General features: G+C 50.6%; 1 protein-coding gene across 2 annotated transcripts; it reads right to left on the minus strand.

Annotated features, from left to right (window-relative positions):
- Positions 1-3960: 3960 nt before the first annotated feature.
- On the minus strand, positions 3961-19857 carry URM1 (ubiquitin related modifier 1). Of its 2 annotated transcripts, none has more exons than XM_080356181.1 (5): positions 19772-19857; positions 17037-17107; positions 5998-6079; positions 4926-4974; positions 3961-4215 (listed from the first exon to the last, which is right to left on the minus strand). In XM_080356181.1, the coding sequence occupies exons 1-5, from the start codon at positions 19804-19806 to the stop codon at positions 4147-4149; spliced, it is 306 nt and encodes a 101-aa protein (XP_080212307.1). In that variant the 5' UTR covers positions 19807-19857; the 3' UTR covers positions 3961-4146. The 2 variants fall into 2 exon arrangements, with proteins under 2 accessions (XP_080212307.1, XP_080212306.1); XM_080356180.1 differs by lacking the exon at positions 19772-19857 and adding an exon at positions 19241-19305.
- Positions 19858-24226: the final 4369 nt, after the last annotated feature.

Raw genomic sequence — 24226 nt, forward strand, 5'->3', positions numbered from 1 at the left:
GGCCCGGCGGCAGGTGCAGCGGTAACCCCGCCGTTGTGCCCCGCCGAGCCGCGGGGGCCGCCCGCTCCGCCCCCGCGGGACGCACTTTCCGCGCCCCGTGGAAACTCGGAGCCCCGCGGGCCGCCGGGGCGGAGGGCGGCTCGGGCAGCCGGGGGTCCGCCGCTCGCCCGCCCTGAACCCTCCCCCGGGGGGACCCGATCGGCCACCGGCACCGGCCGGGGGAAGCGCCGGCAGCGGGTCGGGATTTTCCCTGGCTGGAGAGGGGGGATTTGTTCCCAACTTCGTGGGAGCCGGTCGGTGAGAAGGGACTGGGGGAGAAGCCTGGATTTTTCCTCTTTTTCTCTTATTTTTTATTATCATCAATATTTTTCCCCGCTCCGTTGGGCGTTTATAAATTTCGGCGATTTTTCGAAGTGCCCGAATTTTGAGGGCGATTCGCTTGGAATTGGTTAATTCTCCGAGGCAGGAGCGGCGGCCGCAGCGCGGGGCCGGGGATCTGCGCCCGCATCCCCAAGGCATCACCCCCGCCGAGCCCCCGGGGCTGCCGGGGGCACTGAGCCCCGCGGCCCCGCCGCACCGAACCCCCGCTCGGCCGGGGCTGCTCCGCCGCGGCTGGAACGCCGGTTTTCGTTTTCTGGCTTTTTTTCTTTTTCTTTTTCTTTTTTTTTTTTTTTTTGTTTCCTTTCTATTTCGCCTTTTTTTTTCCCCACTCTCTTTTATTTTATTTTATTTTATTTTTTTTAATAAGGGCTACATTTTATTTTATTTTTTTTTTCGGAGGTGTAGGAAACGAGTTGATAAAATCAAACCCCTCGCGGTGCGATTAAATCGAAACGGGGATGCGAAGCGCCGCGGCTGCTCTAGAAACTTATTGCGGCCGGAGAAGCGGCTCCGCAGGGCCGGGGAGCGGGCGGCGGGGAGCCGGCTCGGTGCCCCCCGTGTATCCTTGTTTTCCAGGCTCCAGCCCGATTCCCCCTGGAAGATCCCGGGAGCCCGGGACGGGAATCTCCGCTCCTGATTGTCCAAACGCAATTCTTGTGCGATGGAGCCGTACGAACCAAGAATTGTGTCTGGACATCTGTAGCAGAGATTTCAGCTCCTCCGGCTGGGCTCCAGGAAGGTGCTTTGGGGCGGAGGAAGAAGGACGGACCTTCTCCGGGCACGGCGAGGTAACGGCCCGGGGAACCTCAGCGGGGATTTCAAGGAAACTAAATAAACAGCGGCGGGTGCTCCGCACCGCTCAGCGCTGCCGGGGGGCGCAAATAATGCGTCAAATATCGGCCGGGTCCTCACCGGGCCGGGCAGGGATGGAGAGGCCGAGCCGGAGTCTCCGGCGCTTCGCCGGGGCCGGAGCCGAGCGCGGCAGGCGGGCGCCCCGGCCTTTCGGCTCCATCCCCGTTTATCCTGCTGGTATGTATTTATTTATTTTTAAATTGCTTTTTAATTTCGTTGAATTTATTTCGGCGTGCGCCCGGGCCTGGAGCGCGACGGGGACCCCTGTGCACCGGGGGCCGAGGTCCCCGCCGGCCGGGACACCCTCATCCTCCACCTGCCGCGGCTCCCGGTTCGCCCCGGGCACACGGAGGCTGCTCCGGGTCTCCGCCGAGCCGGGAACCGTCCCCGCCGCTCGGGCACCGGGCAGGCTCGGCGGAGAGCGGCCCGACCGCGGGCTCCCCCGGCCGAGGGCTGCGGGGTCGGTCTCAGCGCCGCTCCGGGACTCGGAGGGGACTCGGTGGGAGCGGAGCCGAGGGCTGGAGCAGCCCCGCGGAGCCAGGGCCGGGAGGAAGGCTCGGAACAGAGAGGCTTTATGCCTGTACAAGACAAGGCTCGGCCGGGGCTGCCAAGGAAACCTGTGAGGAGGAGGGAAGCATTATAAGATCTGAGCAAAATTTCACTGAGAGCTTGAGGCAGAGAATGTTTTAAAAGGCTTTTATTTCAGAAACTTTTTGTTGGTGGTGTTGGTTTTGTTGTTGTTACAGGATTTTGCTGAACCCCTCTTATCCCCTCCCCTGGCTTCCCTCATCTTCCCATTTCTAGATTTTTTTTAGCAATGATTGGCAGCTTTTACTACAGCAGGAGCGGAGCCATCTGGGTCTACCTGGGCTAGCGAGGGGAGTAACACCTCCCAGGGAAGGAACTCATCCTACCCTGAGCAAACAGCTGGGGGGGATAAGGACAGACAAGCCCAGCCTAAGGCAAAAATGCAGCAGAGGCCGGGCAGGCAGCAGCGCTGAAGATGAACCTGCCTTTTCCCACTTGGGTTTAAGTCCATTCCAAGCTGCATACCACGCAGGTTTGTTGTTTTTTAGCCAGCTCCTATCATCACCTGGAATTCCCCCTCCGCTCCCCCAGCCCAGCAAAGCTTATGGCCGTGAACTCCAGACAGAGAAGAGCTGTTGGCCCATCCGTGTCATTTACAAACGGCACAAGCTGGACTCGAGTCGCAGCGGCTGGATTTGGAAAAGGCTGAATATCGGTTCGTTACCAGCAGCGTGCTCTGAAGTCAGGGTTCCTCTGATGCAGCGGCGTTGTAGGCTGTGGGTGCTTTTAGTTACGCAGGTTGTGGTGGGGTAAACGTGAGAGAGGAGTCACCGGAGAAGCCAGACAGGGGAATTACTCGTTGGCACTCCGTCCGCATCAGACAGAGTAACTCCTCTGCCAGGCGCAGGACAGGAAAGGCTCCTTGGACGGAGCTCTGGGGGTGTCAGGCCAGGCCGCCCGAGCAGGGGCTGGTGCACTGCTCACCGCTCCCCAGCTCCTCCTCGGCAGCTCCCGCAGGCTGCGGACAGGGCGAGAATGCGAGAGCAGATCAGCTCCGAGACGCACCGACAGAATTTATGGCGCCAGCAAGCCCTCTGCCCCAGGAGAGCCGCTGCCCGGGCTGTGGTGCTGCCGCTGGGACCACCACGTGCCGCCGGAGCCGTGCCGAAACGCAGGTGAGCAAGGTGGGGGGAGCGCAGGACGGACAATCCTGGTCGGATGCTCCTAGAAGCTCGTGGAGTTTCAGACCTGTTGGCAGCACCGCTGCCCTCTCTGACCCCTTCCCTCTGCTCTGTCACCTCCCGGCTGCCAGGCAGGCCGGTCCATCTGTCCGAGGAAACTTCTGGAAAGCGAATAGCGCCCATGCCCTAGCAGAGACGCGCACACCCACTTCCGCTGCGCTCACAGGACTTCCTCAGGGTGCGCAGTAAGAAGCCTCCCCCTCCACTGATGGAAAAGTTAAAAGCCACTGACTTTTTCTCCCAGTGCTATGCTTAACCACGCACCTCCTGCCCCAGCCCTTCCCTGGCCAGGCTGCAGCAACGCAGCTCCCCACCTGCACAGAACGCAACGCAGGCTGATCAGTTCTGTCCGTCACGCTGACAGAAAGATAATTTGCTGCCCTTATCGCTCTGTGCCGTCTCAGGCCGGGCACGGTTTTGTTTCCCCTTGAACTAAATGGTTATAAATTGAGATGGTTCGTGGGCTAGTCCTTCACGCTGCCTCAGCTGAGGTATGAAAGAGGCATAAGGCATCAGAAAAACAAAACCAAAAAAGCCTATTTCTCTCCTATTTCCCATAAATAAATACAATGACAAGTGGAAAACTGCTACAGAGGGCTCTGAAGCTGTAATGTCTGCCACCTCGGAGAAAAACTAGTAAAGTCGCCTTTTGTTTCCTTGCACTTCATGTCTCGCCCTTCCCTGATTGTTCCTGTGGCTGGTGCAGACTGTACCAACACCAAAAATTGTGTTAAAAGGACCCCAGTTCTAGCACCAAGGCAGGGGCACCCCAGCCTTGCCCCAGTTCCCCCAGAGCACCTTACTCCCTACAAAGACACACCACCTTCCTCGAGGTTCAGCAGCCCCGTTCCTCCCATCACGGAAAAACAAAGCCCCACACGCTGCAGGTGCTCTCTGTTCATTAGGGTACCTCGAAGCGCAGGCAGGAGAGGTGAAATGAGGGCCAAAAGAAGGATGCTGTTGTGGTGGACAGCAGGCCGTGTGCTGGCAGGGCTTTATTTGGATGGCTAGTAACAAGTGAACGCAGTGGGAAGATGCAGAGATCAGGCACAGGCAGTTCAGGAGAGGTTTGGGTGGGTTTAGGTTTTTGTTTGAGTTTTTTGTCCAGGGGTTTGGATTTACATGCTCTTGTTTTTCCAGGAGTTCACCCGCCGTGTAATGTTGAGATGAAAAGCACATTATCCTGGTCCTGGAGTTTATAATCCAGCTCACCCTGCAGGCCAAGAAAAGAGAAAGAAAAATGGTTTAAATGTCATTTCCAAATACTAACTGCAAAGAGAAAACTGCTCATAAAAAGATGGTGAGTGTTAGGGAGAGCAGAAGGGGACAGACTAATGTTTTCATCCTGATGGAAGCGAAGGTGAGAGATCAGACACGGAGCTGATGCTCATTTCCCACACCGTTTTCTGGACCAGGGTTTTGCCAGAGCAGGTGGTTGCCTGAGGCAGGAAAATAGTTTGGGGCTGTTTGTTGTCTGAGAGCAACTGTGGGCTGAAAAGGGAAGATATTTACCAGTTTTCTGTTTGGGCAGAAATCTCTGCGGGGCTGCATTCCCCTGCACCCTAGCACAGGGGGCTCCCTGGGGCAGAGAAGCTGCTTGGTCCCCACTAAGTTGTCACCCCATGCGTGGGGGAGACCTGTGAGCAGCCGGAGGCGCGAAGCCCATTGCCGGAGGCGAGGGAATCCAGAGGATCTCTCTTCAGAGCTGGCTGGCTGCTGAGACTCAGCAGGTTAGAGAAAGGCTCCAGGCTACTGAACAGCCTCAGCAGGACGCAGGGAGAGAGATCCCAGCCTGCCCCTTCCCCCTCAAACACAAGATGCTTCGCTCTGGGGCAAGAATCAGAAAGAGCTTCTCTGAGAGCAACCACAGAACAGACAGAGCGATATTTTCAACAAAGAAAGTGAAACTGAAGGAGTACAGACCATTAGTTCCCAGTCTGCGTCGTTGATGAGCACCAAAATTCCTGGCCTCCTGCAGAACAGAGAGAAATAATTAGGATAGGAGGCTGCTAAAAAGCTTCACAAATAGTTAAGAACAAGGGATGTTACAGCACAGATCACAAGCTGCCTGCCTGTAAAGCCAAAGAGAAAAAGGCATCCTGGCATGGAGGTGGAAACAGGTACAGTCTGTGCCCTTTCTAGATCAAATAAAGGGGAGGCAGGAGCAATCCCAAAGCTCATTTGAATCAAAATGCACCATTCCTGAGGATGCTCCGAGATGACGACATGAGATGACTACATTTCCGTACGATGTAGAAAAGACAGGTAATTAAAACCCACGCGCTAGAGTCAAGCGCTGAGAGCTCAATGAGAAGGTAGGGAAAGCTATTCCGGTGCCCCTACCCAGGGCAGTAAACGCCCGGGATCCACTCTGAGCCCCTGATTACAGGCACAGGGATTCCCCCTCTTTGATCTTCAGTGTCCTGCAATCGTCTCTCCTGTTACCAGGGGACCTGGCACACGCTTCAGCTCACAAAGATCCGTGACGAATGTTAAACACCCCCAGCGCCGCCCCGCAGCCAGGGATGGCTCACACAGCTCACTCTGCTCCATTTCTCTTGGCCTTTTTTATTTCCCCCCCCTGCTCCATGAGGTTGGCCCCATTTTGACAATAAAAATACATTTCCCAGAAGAAATATTTGTTGGCGTTTCTCCGAGTGATTGCTTCAGTTCCAGTGATGTCAGCAGGGAACGAGCAGACCTGCTAAAACTCCTGGAACTGAGGATACATGAGCTGCGCTGCTCCAGGTGACAATGGACAGAGAGTACACGTGGCCCTGCCTCACATGCAAGGTTTAAGTTTTTAAAGATTTGGGGTGAGGGCTGCAAAAGACAGACATGCTCTGTGTGGGACAGGGTGAGGTGTAGTGCAGGACACCCCCCATCACCGCTTTAGCAAATCCCATATTTTTACGGTCAATAACTTGCTTCTTGCAACAGGAAAAACATATCCCAGCAGAGAAACACAAGGAGGATTCACAACAGCTGTACTTACACAGATTCCCCTTGCATAAATAATTCTGGTCGTTCTTTCAATAGATTCTGTTTGATCCACTTTAGCAGGTTTCTGATATCCCCTGAAAAGAGAAAGGACAGCAGTTTACAAACTGGCTGACGCCACGACAAAGTGATTGTTTACCCAAAAAAGAGCCAAGGAGCATGCGGGATGGATGGGGAGAGCCGCAAACCTCCACCAAAGGAGCAGGACTGTCCCTTGGCAGCGCTCAGCAGGGAGCTCTGCCCCAAACCCACCCTCTGGCAGAGGAGGTTTCCCACAGAAAACGCATCCCACAAAGAACAAATGCAGCTCATGCCAGCAGGAGACCATGCACGTTCACATCCCATGTCCTGTACATTCCGTTATCCTTTAACAAATTGCTGTTTAACACTGTGAGTGTCAAATCAGATTTTAAAAGTCCAAACAAGCGAGCCTAAGAACCTGAAAGGAGTAAAGGTAGATGCTATTGGTACCAAAACCAGCACGAACTCTGGCAGACACGAGTTCTGGGGTACAAATGTGTACACAACCGCACATTAAACACACATGCGGGCACCGGCCACCGTAGCTGTATTTTGGACACCTGCAATATCGCTCGGCATCACACCTGCTGCCGCGCGTTCCCCGTGCTGCTCCCTCCCTCTGCACTTTGTGCTTACAGCTTCTTTATTAAAGCTCAGCCTTTATCTTTCCATTTCAGTAGGTGACAGGAAGGATTTGTCTTCATGTAAAAGGAGGAGGAGACACTGCTGGCGGGTTTTTATAGTATCAATTTTACTTTGTGCGGCAAAAACAATTTCTTTAGTGATAGCATCAGTTAATTTCCTATTGGAGAGGTAAGATGCAACAGAGGGGGGAAAGAATCCGTTACAGGGTTTAGAGAAGCTGACAAATTGCAATGTGGAGTTCTCCTGCATTTGCCTCTATATTTCACCATTCCACAAACCACTTCATCACTCTGAATCCACAATCAGTTATTCTCCTGGGGCTCCTTTAAACAGCCCTTTGAAAGCCCCAAACGAGTTTTGTTTGGTTTTGAGGCATGAAGAAGCTTTTTGAAGGCACAAACCCAGCAGTGAGAGCCGGAGCCCCACTCATGGCATGAACAGGATGGGTTTCCATGTCTGTCTCACGTGCGGTAACCTCGCCACAGTCACAGGGAACCTTTCCACACGTGCCTTTCTGAGCTAAAATCAAGCTCTGTGTACAACTCCCCATGCATTTGCTTTACAATCATCAAAAATAAATGCGCGTGGAGTGGCTTGACTCAGTCCTTGCCTTACCCCAGGATTTTATGGATGGTGGATGCTCCCTGGAGCAGAGCTGTGGTGCTTCTGAATAACGTTACCCGCATCGCTTCTGTCACCCCAAGGATGAACAGGCAGGTGCACATCAACGAGGCGATGGGGACACGTCCATCTGCAGCAGATGGGGACCCCTTCCAGGGACAGGGGGAGGGGGATGCTCTGAGGTTCCTTCTGCTCCCCCCCTGGTTTCCCAGGGCACTGATGCCTCTGGGTGACACACACCGGTACCACCGCGGGGGTGCCCGGGGTACGACAGGTATCGCTGTCTTTGATTACTTTGATCAAGGCAAAAAGAGCTGCTTTGTGCCTTAAAACTGCCCAGTGAGCTGGATCACCTGCCTGGGGCTGAGCCACCGCTCCCTTGTAACTATACATAGTTAAGAGCAAAAAATAGAGCATTTTCTGCTGATTTTCTAGCAATTGCACTGGGGATGGCAAGCACCGCTCAGAAGGTGTATATATATATATTTTTATATATATATATACACATACACATATACCATGTTGGTTGGTCAGCTGCCAGAACAAGAATTAACTATACTCGCCTTCCCCTGAAAAATGCTGCTGCAACGTAAAGCCCTCAGGATCTCACACCCGAGCGGCTCCTGCTCTCCATCACCAAGAACCGAAAGCCGGCGAGGAGGAAAGATGGAGAGGAGCCTCCAGGAGAAGGAGGTGGGGGCACAAAGGGACACCAGCCCCGCCACAGCAACGCCCGCGAGCTGTTTCATATTTATGCACTGGCGGCAGGGCACACAACAATGAGCTGTGCCACAGACCATTCTCCTTGCGTGGAATAAGCAGCCCTCTCCTCTGGGACCTTTCCGGAGAGATCATTTAAACAGAAACACCAGCTGGATAAAAGACAGCTACCTAGAAGCAGCCTGGACGAAGGGGCGAGGGGACTGATTTATTTGAGGCTGAGCTGGAAGGCTCCCTCAGCCCTACTCCTTCCATAATAAATGTTATTTTCAGCCCCACCTGAGCCTACACTCATTTACTCCTCCCCAGAAGTCACGTACACACATACTGAAGAATTTAGACAGCAGGAAAAAACCTGATAGCCCTGTGCATGCCTGGAGCTTCCCCGCTCCAAACGGCAATGAGAATTAAGACCCCTTCTCCACAGCCAACCTTAAGACGTTATATTTTCAGCTGCTTTCTCAGCATTGAATTTTTTCCCCCACCTTCACGTCTCTCGATTTCTGTGCACCAATATTACTAGAACAAATCAATTATAAAGGATGAAAAATGACCAGAGCCACACCAAAACCATCTCCCACAAGCAAGATATTGAAAAGGAACAAGATTACTGCCATTGCGAGCGGTGTGGGCAGAAGCCATCTTGCAGCTCAGTGCCTCAAACTGCAGTTTTGATCAACAGCACAGGACTCTGGGTGTTATCATGATGGAAATAATAAGAGGTAAATTATAGCACAACTGCTTATCTCTTGCTGTTGAGATGTAGCATTCCTAAGACATTTTATTTCTGATGCTGTGCCATGGGTCTAACAGGTTTCCAGCTCCCCAGGCTGAGGATTTGCAATGCAAACAGCAGGTTCCTCTACAAATAACATATAAAGAGGGGAAAAAATCTCCGCCTGGTCAAGCACCACATCCACTGACTAGTTAAACCGTCACTACGATGCAGCGATTTTAGACTCGTGTTGGTTCTCAGGCTGGTCCCCATCACAGAACAGAGGCGTTTGCTGTTTGCATGAGCGCGGTTGTGCCACACGAGCTGCCATTTGGCTGCAAAAGCCACCGTGTGTTTGGCCCAGGGGTGACGTTCAGGTGAGAGCTGAGACAACACAGAATTTTGCTCCCATGTCACCAACTCAAGTCCAAGCTCAACCCAGTAATTATATGTTTTTATCCTTGCTGCACGGTCTCAATGAAGTCCTTTTGCTGGCTTACTCCGTTTCATTCATGGCACACAAATATCCACACCAAAAAATCTGCTCTCGTTATCGTTAACTGTGCTCACCATTGGCAGCATCGGCGGAGAAGCCGGAGGGAATCAGCCAAAGAAGCCGAAATATTCTCAAACTGCAAAGGAGGGACTGGAGCACATGGTAGGAAATCCCTGTCTCATTTGTATACAGAGACAGCTTCTGTTGCCTGTGCTAACAGTACATCAAACCTCTCCAAATTCTCAGGAAAAATAATCTCAAGTTAATTGAAAAAAAAAAGGAAAAACGACAAATGTTTGAGAAAACTGCTTAGTTCAAGTGCACAGATGGGAGCTCAAATCCACAATACATGCATAAAACAAATCGCCCAGCGAAACACACAGCTCAGGAAAGTGAAGCGTGTGCTCGCCGTGACACAAAGTCATTGGCTTGTCACGCAAGCGGACAGGATGCAGAAACTGCAGTGAGTGTGCACACAAAAACCCAGCAGCGCCGGCTCGTTTTCAGCCCAGCTGCATCACAAACAGCCCTGGTTGTGGCAGGCGGAACCGCACAGGCTGCTTGGGCCTCTGGTGTCTCCTCCAAAGCCCCATCTTCCGCGTTACCCCAACTGCTCCTTGATGGAGAATCCGCCGAGCTTCCTCTGCAAGACAAATGCATCTAAGACTACATTTTAGCACTGCTTGGAACAAGAGCCTGGGTTCATTAGCACCCTCAAAACCAGGGCTGGAATCCATAGATCTTTCCCAGCTCAATAAAACCTCCTGAGCCTGACAGATTCATCAGTGATAACTCAGCAAAGAGGACACTCGCTGTGTGCAGAGAGAACCCGGGTGCCTCAAATAAAAACCACCAAGCTGGGTGTTGTGCTAGAAGGATCTTGAAGCAAACTGATGTAATAAATGTGCAGAAACGCAGAAGGATTTTGCACAGTTGTAATATCAGTTGACACGGACACGCAACTCTCGGCTCCCAGGGAACCGCACAGGTGCTGGCAGATTCACACACACAATGATCAGACACCTCCGTGTCCCCTGCCCTTAAATCCACATACAAACACGCACAAAGCAGACAGTGCCTCGAAGGGCACCCAGAGCAGGGAATTACACCCATATTCTCGCCTTGGCTGCAGAACTGGGAGCTTATTACAGGGAAATAGTGGAACCTGATAAAGGCTGAACCATGGAAAATTCCCTTCTGGTCTGTAATAAATAAGATATATGCAGCACTGGTCACTAAGGGGTCAGTGCTGCAAGAGCACAGCGCTTTCCCGGGCCGCCTTGCGGATCCCTCCCTGTGGGGCACCATTTCTTTGACCCAGAATAAGATCATTTATCATACTGACCATGGCTGAGCTCCAATTTGCTGAGGTCACTAACTCTGGACGACCATCGCTCCACCCACATTCTCAGCCACTGGCCTGTAACCATGACAAAGCCCCTTCCCTGCCGCTCCGCTGCCATTATTCCCCCTGCCTGCATGGAAATGTATGGAAAGACAATTTGTATCTCCCTTTTCCACACTTAAGCAGCTTGTTTTTAAAACAGGCCGGCTCCTGATACCTGCCGCCCCTCCAGGAATCTGCTTTCCTCTCTGGTTTTGGAACTGATGGCCCTCCAGGAACCTGCTCTAAAAGAGCTTGTTACAAAACCTGACCTAAGGGATCCCGCAGACTCCTCCAGCCTCCCATCTGATATGCAAATCATTCGCTGAAGCAGCCGATGGTGTGCCATAAACTGCAGAAGAAGACCTGCAATAGCTGATATAAATGGAGTCACAGGCAAACAGGTTCGGTGCTACGCAGAGCGAGCAGCGAGGCAAAACTCTGCAGCAAGAGCAAAATCCATTTTCTCTGACAGGCGCACAAACCAATCCCGCCACGCACTGGAGTGGGCAGTGATTTAAGCACTAGGGAAAAAATCAGGGGGTAACTACAGCCAGACATAAGAGAATCCCAGTTGTTGCTCTCATCTGCTCATCTGCTGCAAATGAACGTCAAGGTCTTGGCTTCTGTAATTTTTAATGGTGTTATGACATCTTATTCTCACTTCTGAGCAAGAAGAGCAAAGCTCTTCTCCATGTTCTTGTGTTGCCACACATGGAAGGGATCACAGGGGTCTTTCAGAGCTCTCCTGTTAGCAGCAAAGACTCATTTCCCAGCCATCACCCAGCAATTCTCAGCCCTGTGATTATAATCACAACACTGGTGAACTGGAGAGGAGCTGCCTGGGATCTTTCACACGCTGGCAGGAGAACATAAGTTCAAGGGATCTCCAGTCCCACTCGTTAACCAGTAGCAAGGCTCCAGATTCACCAGCTCTCATGACAAAAACAGCAGCTCCAAGCTGATCCTCAGGGTAAACCTAATCCCTACTCACTTCCAAAGTCAGAGCATCTAATCCCGTTACACCCAACACTATTGTCACTTCAGGCTCCCAAATAAATGCCAGTGCACCAAACTGTCTCTTTTAATTAGGATCACAGATCACTAGTGCTGGCCCAGGGTCTCGCCTCTCGTTCAAAATTGTCAAAGGAAGGAACCAAGAGAGCCTCAAAGACCATCACACCGGCAGTGAAGTGCCAGATTGGGAATCACAGACATGAAAAATAACATCTCGTTAACAGGTTATGTGATTTTATCCCCCAGTGAAGGACCATCCCGAGCCTTGTCTGCTCTGTTTTTAAGATGCCTGAGCAATGTAGACCTGCTACCAAACCCCAAGGAGACTGTGCCATGGTCTAACAGTTTTTGCAGTCAGGAATCTTCTGTTAATGCACCAAACTCCCATTTCTTCATCCCTCCCCATCAATCTACGCTAGACAATATTGCGTCACCCTGGCTATAATCTGTCCTTCCCAGTGATAAAGGAGATATCCCACCTCATCACTTTTCCATTCATTTATCCTGCTTAACCTTGAATGTTGCTGGTTTAATTTTTTTTTAAGCTGTTCAGGAAGACAATTCAGAAAATGCATTACTAACTGCGGGCCTAAAGCTCAGCCCAAACCCATCAAACTGAAATTTCCCCTCTCTCCTATTTTCCCAGCTTCTGGGTTTTGTGTGTGTGCGCACGCACCGAGGGTTAGAAAGGAAACCCTTCTCACTGTCACAAACCCTTCTCACTGTCACAAGAGGCTACAGGGAGCTGATGGAGAGGAAGGTGGCTGCTCCTGCCATCACAGAGGGATTCCCCGCAGCCTGGCATTGCCTGCAGGCAGCCAAGGGAATCCCCTGGGCTGGGCTCCCCCTGGCACTGCCAGCTGGATCAGAAAGCGCCTTGAAGTCACCTCCTTGCCCACCCTCGCAGCCTGGCTGGTGGCCCCTGCAGCTGCTGGGTGACTCAGTGTCTCAGCTCAGGAACTGCCATGATTTTATTCCTCTAAACACAGAAATGGTGCAGAGTCCAGCCCTCGCCTCTCACTTTCGGGCTCAGATCTTCGCTGTTATTAGACTTTCATATCCAGTAAGCACCATTAAACCGATTCCTGCCCACCCAACCCAGCCACCCCCATAGATACTCCAAGCCGCTCAGTCTTACTTGAAAGGGGAAAAGAAAGGGCCAGTGAGATGATCAGGGTGGAGGAGAGGGGGGGTAAGATTTACAAGTGAATGGAGGTAAGAATGGAGCAGTTTGTGGGATAAAGGGGCTGCAGAGGGAGCTTTACAGATGTGCAGAGGGACGGCGGCTCATTGTTTAATTAAGCAGAAAGTGGCTCTTTTGAAAAGCAATTTTGCACAGGAGCTCTGAGCTCAGCAAACAACTCCTGCGAGTGAGGGCAGGAGGAGAAAGGAACAGCTGGCCCGGAGCCGTGTGAACCGCATGCTAAGCGGTTTAAAGGGCCCGGATCCTCCTCCCCAGCCCTGCTCCGCTGCCACCCTCTGAACAGGGCTGTCAGCACTGGAAATCCCACCGGGAGAAAAGAGAGAGCAGGGCGGGGGGGCTGGCACGGAGAGGTTATCCTGCTAGGTGTCCGAGCTGCGATACAGTGGCTGGGAAGGAGGGTGGAAGAGCCGGGCTTTGTTAGCCCAGGGATTTGGTCACACACAAGAGAGTCCTTGGTGCCTGGGAAGCTCCTTTCACAATGAGTTGGGATGAGTTGATCTGGCAACACGGCTTCACAGCCTCCCGGAAAAGCGCTGGGACTGCTCCTGTAAGGACACACATTTGTTTGTCCGCTCCCTCCAAAGGACTCATTCCTTGCGCAGAAGTGATGCATGGCCTCGCTGGGACGGCCACACGAAGCTGTGCACGCAGCTGCTGCGCTGAGCCCTGCAAATTGTGGCAGGGACCGCTCGGTTGCGGCATTGCAGCATCACGCTGGGCTCCCAGCCCTGCAAACGCGGCTGCTCGCAGCGATCGCTGGGCAGAGCAGCCGGGATGCAGGGCTGAGCTAGTCCAGCCTGAGGTCCCACCCTGAGTAGCCCACCGAGTCCCCTTTCCTTGCCAGCAAACATGTAATTACCCACCTAAGAGAGATGCACAAGCAGAGGAATAATCCTGAGGTCCTTTGAGACCCGCCAGTACTGTACACAGTGGTTAAAAGGATTTAACTGCGCAAAATTCAACAGAGCTATGAGGTTTTTTAATCATTCTTCTAATAAGTTCCTGCATTACCAAATATAATTTTATTCCTTCTTTGAAGCAAGTTTAAAAATGTTAGGAATAATAAACAGAGTAATAAAACCACTCCAGAATATTAATAACTCCAACACACTATCCAGCAATAGCACTGGGCATTTACAGACAACTGGTGCCAACTGCCACTCGTTTTTACACATTGCTCTGGCACAGCACCCCAGTCAACTCTGAACACGTGCCTTGCTGTATTTTTTAAGCCACTCTGCCTGTAACACGGGTCTGATCTCTTGAGATTCCCAGGGATCAAATGCTCCCATCAGTCCTCCATGCTGTGCCGAACAAGGGCCCTGGAAAGTCAGGCTCTCGAGGAGCAGACCATGGTCTTCTCTATGGGGATTTAACAGAAGAAGCACTTGGCAGATTATTCTAATTAAAAAAAAAAATCTGATTAGCAACAGGCTTTTTCCCTGGGGTTGGGTAAAGGGAAACCACAAACAATTACCAAAACACACTGATCAAAAATCTATCCTTCCAGACTTGTGTCAAAAGACACAGTGAATTCTTGATTACCCCGGAAGGTCTGAGCAATCTCTGCTGAAACTGGTCACTGCTCCTCCAAAAACACAAGTCCCAGCACTGAAACCACAGGAGAAGCTGGAATTCGCAGGCCTTTACAAACAGCCCAAATCCCTGGGTACAACACCCAGTGGAACACAGCAGAGGGGATGTGAAATCGCTCTTTATCAGCGTGACGTTGCTGAGCTAAACCTGAGACAACTACAAGGGTTAAACAATGCCCACGACTTCCCACCCTTCCAACAGCATCCACGCAATTCGCTTGGCCATAGACAAACCCACCACTGTGAGGCCCAGCGAGATGGAGGAAGCAGCTCCAGCGTCGCTTGCCGAGCAGTCATACAATGATCTATTTGATTACTGAAGCACTCGGTTAAATTACTGTGGCTTGTTTCAGGAGGAGGCTGCCAAATACATTTTCAGTTTTTAATTTAGGGTTTCTCTCTTTTATGCTCCATTGTCTCTAATAGCCTCTTAGATGCTTGAAAATAAAGTTGATTTCCCTGCCAACTTAATCCTCTATCCATGTGACAAATATCGTTATTCCCGCAGCTGCTTTCTCCCACACAAACTGTTTTTATGCAGATAAGTCAACAGGACATTAATGCCTTTAGACCCTCTAACAGCATTATCAATGAGATCATCAAAATAGCCAGTAATTTGGGATGAGATTCTTGTTTAATCTGAGGTCTTCTTTCTGCAACAGATCTAAAAGATTACATAGTTCTGCATTAAGTGAGGCTGATGTAAACCCGACTGCCCATACAGATACATCGCACCTCTTTCACTTGGCAGCGACTTCAACACACAGGCTAAGACAGCTCCTCTTTGGGAATAAAGAACTGCTCTTTTATTGATGTTAGGATACAAAAATCCCCTTGGATAATAAAAATAGGTCCTGCCACACAGCTGTATCCCTCGTGGCTTGCTCTTGTCCCATTTGCAGCTTCCCTCCACCTGCCTTTCCTAATCCCTCGAGAAGCCCATTCTTGAAAAAGTTAAATGGATCTGGAACCCACCTACTTTCTACCTAGTGCCTGTTATCAGGCAAAAGGAAATGACCACATAATAATTTGTTCAAACATTGTCATTCAGAGAACATTGCCCGTGTCAATGATGGAGCACAGCTTGTTTTATTCACGTAAATATTTGTAGGTACTTCTTCATATAATTTTCCGCTGCCCCTCACCTCTAGGATATATATATAAATGCCTAAACAATTAAAACATAGCTGAACCAAATGTCCTGGAGAGAAGCAGCTGCTCCACAAAAAGGAGGACAAAGACAAAAATAACCTAGAAAGAAAGGAAGAGTAGGTAAGAGAGGCCAAAATAGCCAAAAATAAGCTTGACAGCTAATGAAATCAGTTAAAATGGGGTTAGAAGTGTAGGTCTTCAAGCAGTGTTCATACTAGAGATCTTTCTCCAGAGTATTAAGTGATGTGGGTAAGGTAAGCAAGTGGGAATGGATCAGGCCACATACAGCTGCACCGCTGACAACCATCGGGCTAGAAGAATCATTCTTTGATATTAATCCCCCGCTTCCCCTGGCAGAAATAAACACCTCACGTAATAATCCCTTTTTTCAGCATCTGATCATGGTTTGAGCACCACCAATGAGGTAGGGATTTTAAATATACAGAACACTGAAGAAAATGATACTTTAGCCCCCAAGTTTACACACCAAATAAATTAGTGGTTTCGCGCTTCTTTACTACTTTCCATTTAAGGATTTTAAGTGCTTTAACAGTGCTAGAATTTAATGCTGATCTCTCTTGTAAGCAAGACAACTATTCCAGTGCTCTTACTATATTTGAATTACATGTACTTACATCCAAGCACCAAAAGAGCTTCTACCAATGTCTAATTACTTCCAGGTAGGGCAAAAAGATTTCAGGCCTGAATGTTCACAGCACATAGATTATGGCATCAGTCACTCATGAGATATTAGCTGTTAACATTCCCTGATGCTTTGTATTATTTCGGTTTATAATCCCACTCTCAAACAGCATACAGCATTGCTAACTAGCTGGAAGAATTCAAAAGATACCTGTGGCAAAATTACACTGGAACTGAAGTACGCACACGGATAAGGAGAAACACAAGAGTTAGTACAGCACTGCTCAGCAGTGATATTTCAAATGTCAATCCAGAGACTATGACTGTTTGTCACTGGGACACTCAAGCCTTTAGCTTTATAGAATCCTATTTTGTATTGCGGGAAAGGCTATAGGGAGGATGCCCAGTATCCCGCTCAAGCATTAGCTTTGCCATTTCAACTGCATAGTTAATATAAAATGATTACATAGACTTGAAAGTCAAATGAATAGATAAAATACATTTCTGTTGCATTGCTATACACACCCCTGCATATCTATACGCTACACATACATGCAAACATACACATACATACACCTTTTGGAAACCTCAGAACAGCCCAGGAAGAGGGATTCACAAGTGCTCAGAGGACAGGAAAGATGTTCAGACTTTCTGCTTGGTATTTACTTTGAAGACTAACCATCATTTGCCAAGCTATCTGATCCAAAGTGTGTCTGAAAATGCTTTTAAAATACATTGATCCTTGTTGCCAACTAATGAAACTGCTGTACAAACCAGCTTTGTTTCATTCTTTCAAGTTATCCAACAGGTTCTGATACTCACAAGGCTCCGGCTGACAGGGCAAAGTCACCTGATGCTTTTTGACACCATCGAACAAGAGTTCTGCGCCACCTCTGAAATGAAAACAATGAAGCACTGAGATTTTGCTTTATTGTCAAAAGGAGGACAGGACAAAAGAGGCGATTTACACAGATGCCACAACAGAGAAAACAAATGACACAGACTATATTTAGCACAGGATTCTCTTTGTTTTTCCTATTGCAAACCACAAGTTCATGGGGAAGTTGCCACCTCCCATCGCCAGTGCACACAGGAGGCTCCGTCGCGGGCCAGAACCCCACGGTGCCAGGCGGCGTCACGACAGAATGGACAATGGCTCCGTCCCAACGCGCCTACAAACCACTGTGGAGCCTCCAGCCTCACGCCTTCCCTCTCCCTTCAGCTCCAATCCAACCGATATCGCAGCCACCACGTTACACCCAGCCTCACTCGCCCCTGTTAGCCAGACGCCTCGAGGCGTTTCGCAAAACGTGACAAATCGCAGCATCCTTCTGGAGTAAATATTCCTCTCGTTGCCACATGTGAACAGAGAGAGGAAATGACTCACGTGAGGTTACATGGCAAGTCAGTCGCCGAGCCAGCAGACCCCAGGGCCTGGCAACCCTCTCTTGGTCTGATTATCACAGTTTCCCTCTTGGGAGGGACCTGACTGCAAGAAGCAACCAAAGCAAGTGACAGTGGTGACAAGGAAATAAATAAATACTCTATCATCCTCCACTGAACAACCTGATGAACATCCCTCTTCTGATATTCAGAATGTACTGGGGCTCAAGCCTCAGATAACCAAGTGATGGCCTCTCCAAGCACAAGAGATCAAGTGTGAGCAAAACATGCAGAGGCTCGTCCTCACAGCTGAAAAAAATGAGATTTAAACTGGGTCCAGGCACCTAATCTCCTTAGGCTCTTAAAAAAATACATATTCATTTTCGTAATTGCAACTTACAAGCCTCAGCAAGCTCCTCACCTACGCCCTTTTCTGGAAAAGGAACAACTGTGAGAATCTTGAGCTTTACAAACATAAATCAGTTTTCCTGATGGCCAAACGCAGTCTTAGAAGATTATAAAACTTTAGCACGTGCGTAGGGACATGGATAAGAAAAACAGATGCTACTTCAAGATACGGGACACAGAAGCAGAAAGTGTGAGCTCCTAACTCTAGACTGAAGAGGGTGGCCAAAGTTTTAACAATTAGGAAACTCTTAAAAACCTCAACTTGCTTGATATGCAGCTGAGGTAGAAAAATGACCAATCTGTTTTCACAGGGCATTTAATTGTGGCAAAATGCTCTGCCAACTTAAATGTAGATTACTTTAGAAAAAAATTCTTATGAAGTTAATTTCTGGACATTTTTTGGTGCCTCACATTCCCTGGAAAGCAACACAATAAAGAGAATTATTTAAAATAAACAAACCTCACCTAAATATCAACAAAGATACATCCAGACGTTACTAAGTTCCTTTAAATTCAATATCTAAAAATGCCACACTAGGTTTTCTTGGCTCTGCGATGGAAGAGCACAACAGAACCCTTGTTATGCCCTCGGCAGCATTACTTATATGCAGCAACTCTCCTAAAGAGCACTCTGTTGGTGTTCTTCCACCAGCTCACAAAAAATAGTTATCTGAAAATTGAAGCGGCGATTATTAACATGAGCTGAGATTCACGCAAGAGAACAAGTCACAGCAATTATATGAAAAACATTTTTTTATGCGATGAAAACAAGGTCACGCTTTGTTACAGTGGGAAATGTAGATTGCAAGATAAGGTCCTTCTGTAATGCGCTAGCTGTGGGGAACTCAGCTGTGATTTGTACATAGAGAGCTCATTTATGCATTTCCAAGGGAAGCAAAAATGCATCTCACTCTTCTGGGAAAATTAGGAGAGTTACTGCAGCTGGAAGTGGGAAAGACTGAGGAAAGGATTCTTGCAGAGAAGGGTATTTAAAGGGTTATGGCATTTCTGTGTTTGTGAAAGGGTGGGAAAAAGCAAACAAACAGAAGCCTTTTAGCTTCTGCTAAAAGGAGGCATTAACGAAATAACACCAGTATTTCCACAAACATGCACAGGCTTCTACTGCAAACACTTTAACTTCCCAGCACCAGCTCGTTGGCAATTTCGATACCACAGCCCCGGAGACCTGGAAACCAAAGTGCTACAAAGCGAGAACGTGGCTCTTTGACACTGACCTGCAACAACCGGAACACAAAGCAAAGTGAGAGCGTGTGATCGCGCACATCAAACCACACGCATTTCTATCTGTATAGAAAAAGAAGCCGAAAAACGATCGGGAGAGTTTTATGAATAATTTTAATAATTAAAAACAAGGCTAAGAAGGGAGCGGGGGGCCCGGCCCGCCGCGCACACCGATGGGACGCGAGGCCGCCCCGGCGGGAAGGGCCGGGCAGGCGGCGGCCCCAGCGCCGCTGCCGGGGCAGCACCGAAGGGGCCCGGGCCGCACCGCAGCGCTGCGGGAAACCGCGCTGGCGGTGCCCGACACCCCGGGCTGGCTCCCGGGGGCGACTGCAGCCTCCAGCGCGGCCCGCGGCCCCGTGACTGCGGACACCCGGGCCCAGCTCGGCTCTTGGCGGCCCCGCAGGCCGCGCGCAACAGCCGCTCCGCGTCAGGCCCGCGGCCGCCTCACTCAGCGCGGCCCTACCCTCCGCCCGGGTCCCCGGTCCCCGCTGCGGCCCCCAGGCCCCGCCGCCGCCCGCGCTCACCCGAACTCCACCTGCAGCGACACGGGCGCCGCCATCTTGGCGGTGGCGGGCGGGAGGGGAAGGCGCGCACGGGCCGCGCCGGAAGTGCCGCCCCGCCCTTCCGGCCGCGCCGCGTTGCCTGGCAACGGCGGGAGGTGGCGGCGGCGGTTTCGCGTCCGGCCGCGGTGGCGACTGCGGCCTGGCCTGGCCTGGCCCGGGGAGAGCCCCAGCGGAGCTTCCGCAGCGCCGGGGCCCGGCGGCCCAGCACACGCTCCCGGAACTCGCCCTCCCCGCGCTGTCCGCAGGGCAGCAGAGAGAGGCCTGTTCCTCCAGAGTTGCACGCTGGGCTCTTGTTACTTCAAAATACCTATTCCTGCATAAAAATCACATCTTGCCATACACAGAGCCCTTTGTCACATGTTGAGAATGCTTCAGCTGCACAAAGGCAAGGACCCGCGGCAGGTCCTTCAGTGGTGAAGCCAACCCGTCACCTCGCAGCTGGATTTTTCGTGGCGAGGCAGGAATGGCCAGGCCGGGCGAGACTAACGGCCGGTGCAGTTGCCACCACGGAAGATGCGTTTCTGTGCATCAGAACAGGCGGCAGTTCGGCATCCCCTTCTGCTCAGGGCAGCCTTTCCCAGCCGGCTCATCCCGGACACCTTCCAGCACCGTTGAACGATGCGCTCACATCTGTCGCCTGTTTGTTTGCCCCCCTGTCCCAGGAGGGGGAAGCGCGTACAGGGCAGGACGCAGCCATGGTGGTGACAGCTGGGCTGTGGAACGGCGCACGCGGAGCTGCACGGGGCAGCGCTGCTGGAAAAACCAGCCGCTTAACCCTCCGCTCGGTTTTGGATTTAAAACAGACGCGTATGCGCGCATGCATGCAAATAGAAATGTAATATATAGACAGATATGTGGTGCGTTATGCGTCAGGGGCATAAATTCACGCAGACAGATTGCTCCTCGTTTATGCTAACGGGGGTCAGTGTGCCTAACCCTGAGAGCAGAAGGTGGTGGTGTTTGTAATGGCCTTTTGTTCTCAGAGGAGATAATTCTCCAGGCTGGGCCCCAGGAAAGGCCGGTCCCAGCGCGGATGAACGCTGCCATTGCTGCTGGGGCTACGTGATAGCAGGGATGTGAAGCTGTTGGCTGTGGTCTTCAAACTCCAGTTGGATTTTAAATATCTCTGAATCCTGAGGCTTCCGGGTATCGCAGAGATACAGCCCAGGATGTTGAACTGATTGTACGGGAAACTGAGGAAAGAAGCCTTAGACAAAAAGCTCACTGCTATACACTTTAGAAATGACTGAAGCACTCTGTATACAGAGGATCTGGTAATCTGGACTCCAGATCAGCGTTTGCAGTTATGGTTTTATATGAGCTATTCTTCTTGCTTCCAGAAATCATTTATGAGGCCAAATAATAAGAGAACTGGCTCCTAAAAGAATCTTGATTCCCGAGTTACATAAATACAACAAAATACTACAGATTTAGTGTTAGTACTTCCCCTGAAAAGCAACAAGAAATTAAAAAGAAAGAGAACAGTAAAACCATAAATACTGATTTGGCTCATTCAAGCACTCAGAGCTGGTTACTGTTAACAATTGCCCTGGAAATACAGTCAGCAAGCACATGAGATATGGGGGATGTTTTTATGGACATTGTTTGCTTGGGAGAGGAGTGAATCTCATCTCTGTGCTGGGTGCTGAAATCAGAGCATCACAAATTCTCTGGCATACACTTGGAGATGAGGAAAGCAAGCATGTAATCTCCTTGAGAAAGCGTAATGCTGACATTGTTATTTCCAAAGCGCTGTAAACATCAACGCGTTTGATAAACAGGTACTTAAAAGCAAAACAATAAAAAGACGAGGCTCCTGCCTTGAGCATGTTCAGTGTGACATGCATTCTTGTTCAAACCCAGAGAGGTGTCCTTACGCTTTACTTAAACTTCTCGTTTTACGCCCAATTTTCCACGGCAGATCCCTCGCGTGGTCCCAGGTGTGGGACGGCGCTGGGCAGGCCGGGATGTAGGTGTGGGGCTCACCCTGGTTCTGCAGGGTGAGAGCCAGTGGACCAGGGCGCTCCGGCTGCACCCGCCGCCCCCTCCCACAAAGTCAACCGCGCCAAACAAAAGAACAGGTTGGAAAGCGAGCCTGGCAATAAAGAGGGTTTAATTTCTTTTGTCTCAGCCTTGGGCTTTTTTTTTCCTCCTGCTGTTCACATGCTTTTTCTCTCCCCTTGAGCACAGGACATGCCTCCATCCCTGCCTCCATCCCTCCTCCGAGGGTTGATTCTGCAGGAAATGCTTTAGGTCACCATCATGTTTTACAGGAAAATGTAGTTTATAAATACAGCAGGGCCCTGCGCTATGAGGAAACATTTTATCAGGGAGCCCCGAGCTGACGATTCAATTATTTTTCAATAAAACATCAGGGGAATGCGCAAACAGCTGCTCGCATCCTTCCACACAGCAAGTCAAACTTCAAGGGGAACAATAGCTGGCGAAAGGGGAGCCATCGCGGAGGCGGTGACAATGGGTTTCCTCACTCGGGGCTTTGTTTGATTTCCCCGTCTCAGTTTTGAACTCCCTCCGCCGCAGAAAGGCGAGGGGGTAGGATGGGGAGAGGGGGAAGCAGGCAGAGGGGAAGGAGGGTCAGTGGGAGTTAAAGCCTTTTGCAGCCTTTCTCTCCCATTCATGTGGTAATTGGGTGTCAAGCAGAGATCAGTAAGATGGAGCCCGGCCTCTGTGCCCGGGTTAAACTGCAGCAGAAAGAAAGCGGGAGCTGAACCGATGGAGGCCTGAATGTCATTAGGGCGGGAGGAAGCGCCTCTCCCCCAGGAGCCCTTCTGCCGGGGTGCTGGGCTGGGGGGGCCGCTTCCCATTCAGGGCATCCCTGAAAGCGGCCAGACAAAGCGGGAGGGCGTCCGAACAATGCGCACCCCCGGCTCTACCTTCAATAGGGAGCTCTAAACAGGCGTTTAACCTTCAGAATAGCTGAAAGTGATACTCCAAGCCGAGGAGGTGGGCTGCCCGCTGCTGTTAGCCTCTTCGTGCAGCCGAGGCCACTCAGATGGCCGGAGGTGAGGGAAGAGCCTCTTGCTGCCCTCAATTCTTCAGCCCCGTTGGCACAGCGCTGGGGTGTGCAGGGCATAGAGGGATCATATCCCACTTCACAAGCCTGGGATCATTAGGCGAAGGATCTGGGGACATGATCCCCCTCCTGAGCACAGAGACATCCCAGTTTTGGGTACAGTCGCTATCACCTCTGATTCCTGGGGTTTTCAACCTGTACTGTGTGACTCTAACTGGCCGAAGCTCTCCCAGAGCCTGGCCTGGCATCTTTTGTGCGTATGGGTGGGATTTTTAATTAGCCAGGAGAAAAGAGGGTCAAAGCCCAGGTTATTTCAGAAAGTGGGATTTGCCAATGAAAAAGAGCAGAGCCAGACCCATCCCCGGCTCCCCACGCCTCACCCCGCTGCACAGCCTGGCCAGCCTCTGCTGCTCAGGGACTAAGCAGCAAACAGCCCTAAAGACATTTGCTTCCCTCGTGAAGCCTTTCTGCTTTAAGGAGATGAGCTGCCGTCCCTTCTCTGCTGCACGCAGAATGACGAGACACAGGCGTTCCCCACAGACCATCCTTTTTGTGGAATCCCCTGCAACGCAGCCCCCTTCAAACCAGAGGGGGAGAAACCATCCCTGGCCTTGCTCCTGGTTACACTGGAACCACTCAGGGGAATCACATATTTCCATTTCTAAAGAGTGCAAAGGATAGGCCCTTCTTTAGTCCAGAATATTTCCCTGTTGCTGCTTAAAGGCAAAGCCAGCTCGTCAGTGTGCGGAGTAGCGGGCGGCCGTCATTGTTTGGGAAGGCTCCAGCACGCCAAGAGTGGCAGGAGGAGGCTGCAGAGACGCGGTGTTGAAGATTGTCACAGGCTTTATCAGCTGCAGAAATTAATTTCACCCAGAAAGGTCCTGAGCAGCTCGCAAAGCCCTCGCCTGCATTTAGGTTAAACACACTCTAATTTTGCACACCAAGCATGGACTGACTGAGCTGGACCTAGAGCTGGAAAGAGACGTGGATCAGAGAGCAAGTTGCAGCATTGTTTTGCTTAATATTATTGTTGCTGTCCAGGATGCAGGGTCTGGGAGAAGCAGCCATCTCCATAGTGAAAAGGACATTTCATTTGTAAAGCTCTTTGGCTTTGCTTAAATTAATAGGCTAATAATAACCCAAGAAAGGATTTTAATGTTTTCTTAACCTCATGCAAACAGCTTTTTAAGTATTTAATTAAAAAAGAATAATGCCTCATACTTTATATATAGTACTTCTATCTATATGCAGCTGTTGAGCCAGACTAGCTTATTGATCAAAGGAGAGAGATAAGTCTCACAAGGTGTCTCTAATCCTAGAAGGAGGATTCAATTATCCTCTTCCTTAAAACCACACAAATAAATTTAAAAAAATCAGAATAA

The sequence above is a fragment of the Nesoenas mayeri genome (genome assembly GCF_963082525.1).
Source record: "Nesoenas mayeri genome assembly, chromosome: 18".
Taxonomy (NCBI): Eukaryota; Metazoa; Chordata; class Aves; order Columbiformes; family Columbidae; genus Nesoenas; species Nesoenas mayeri.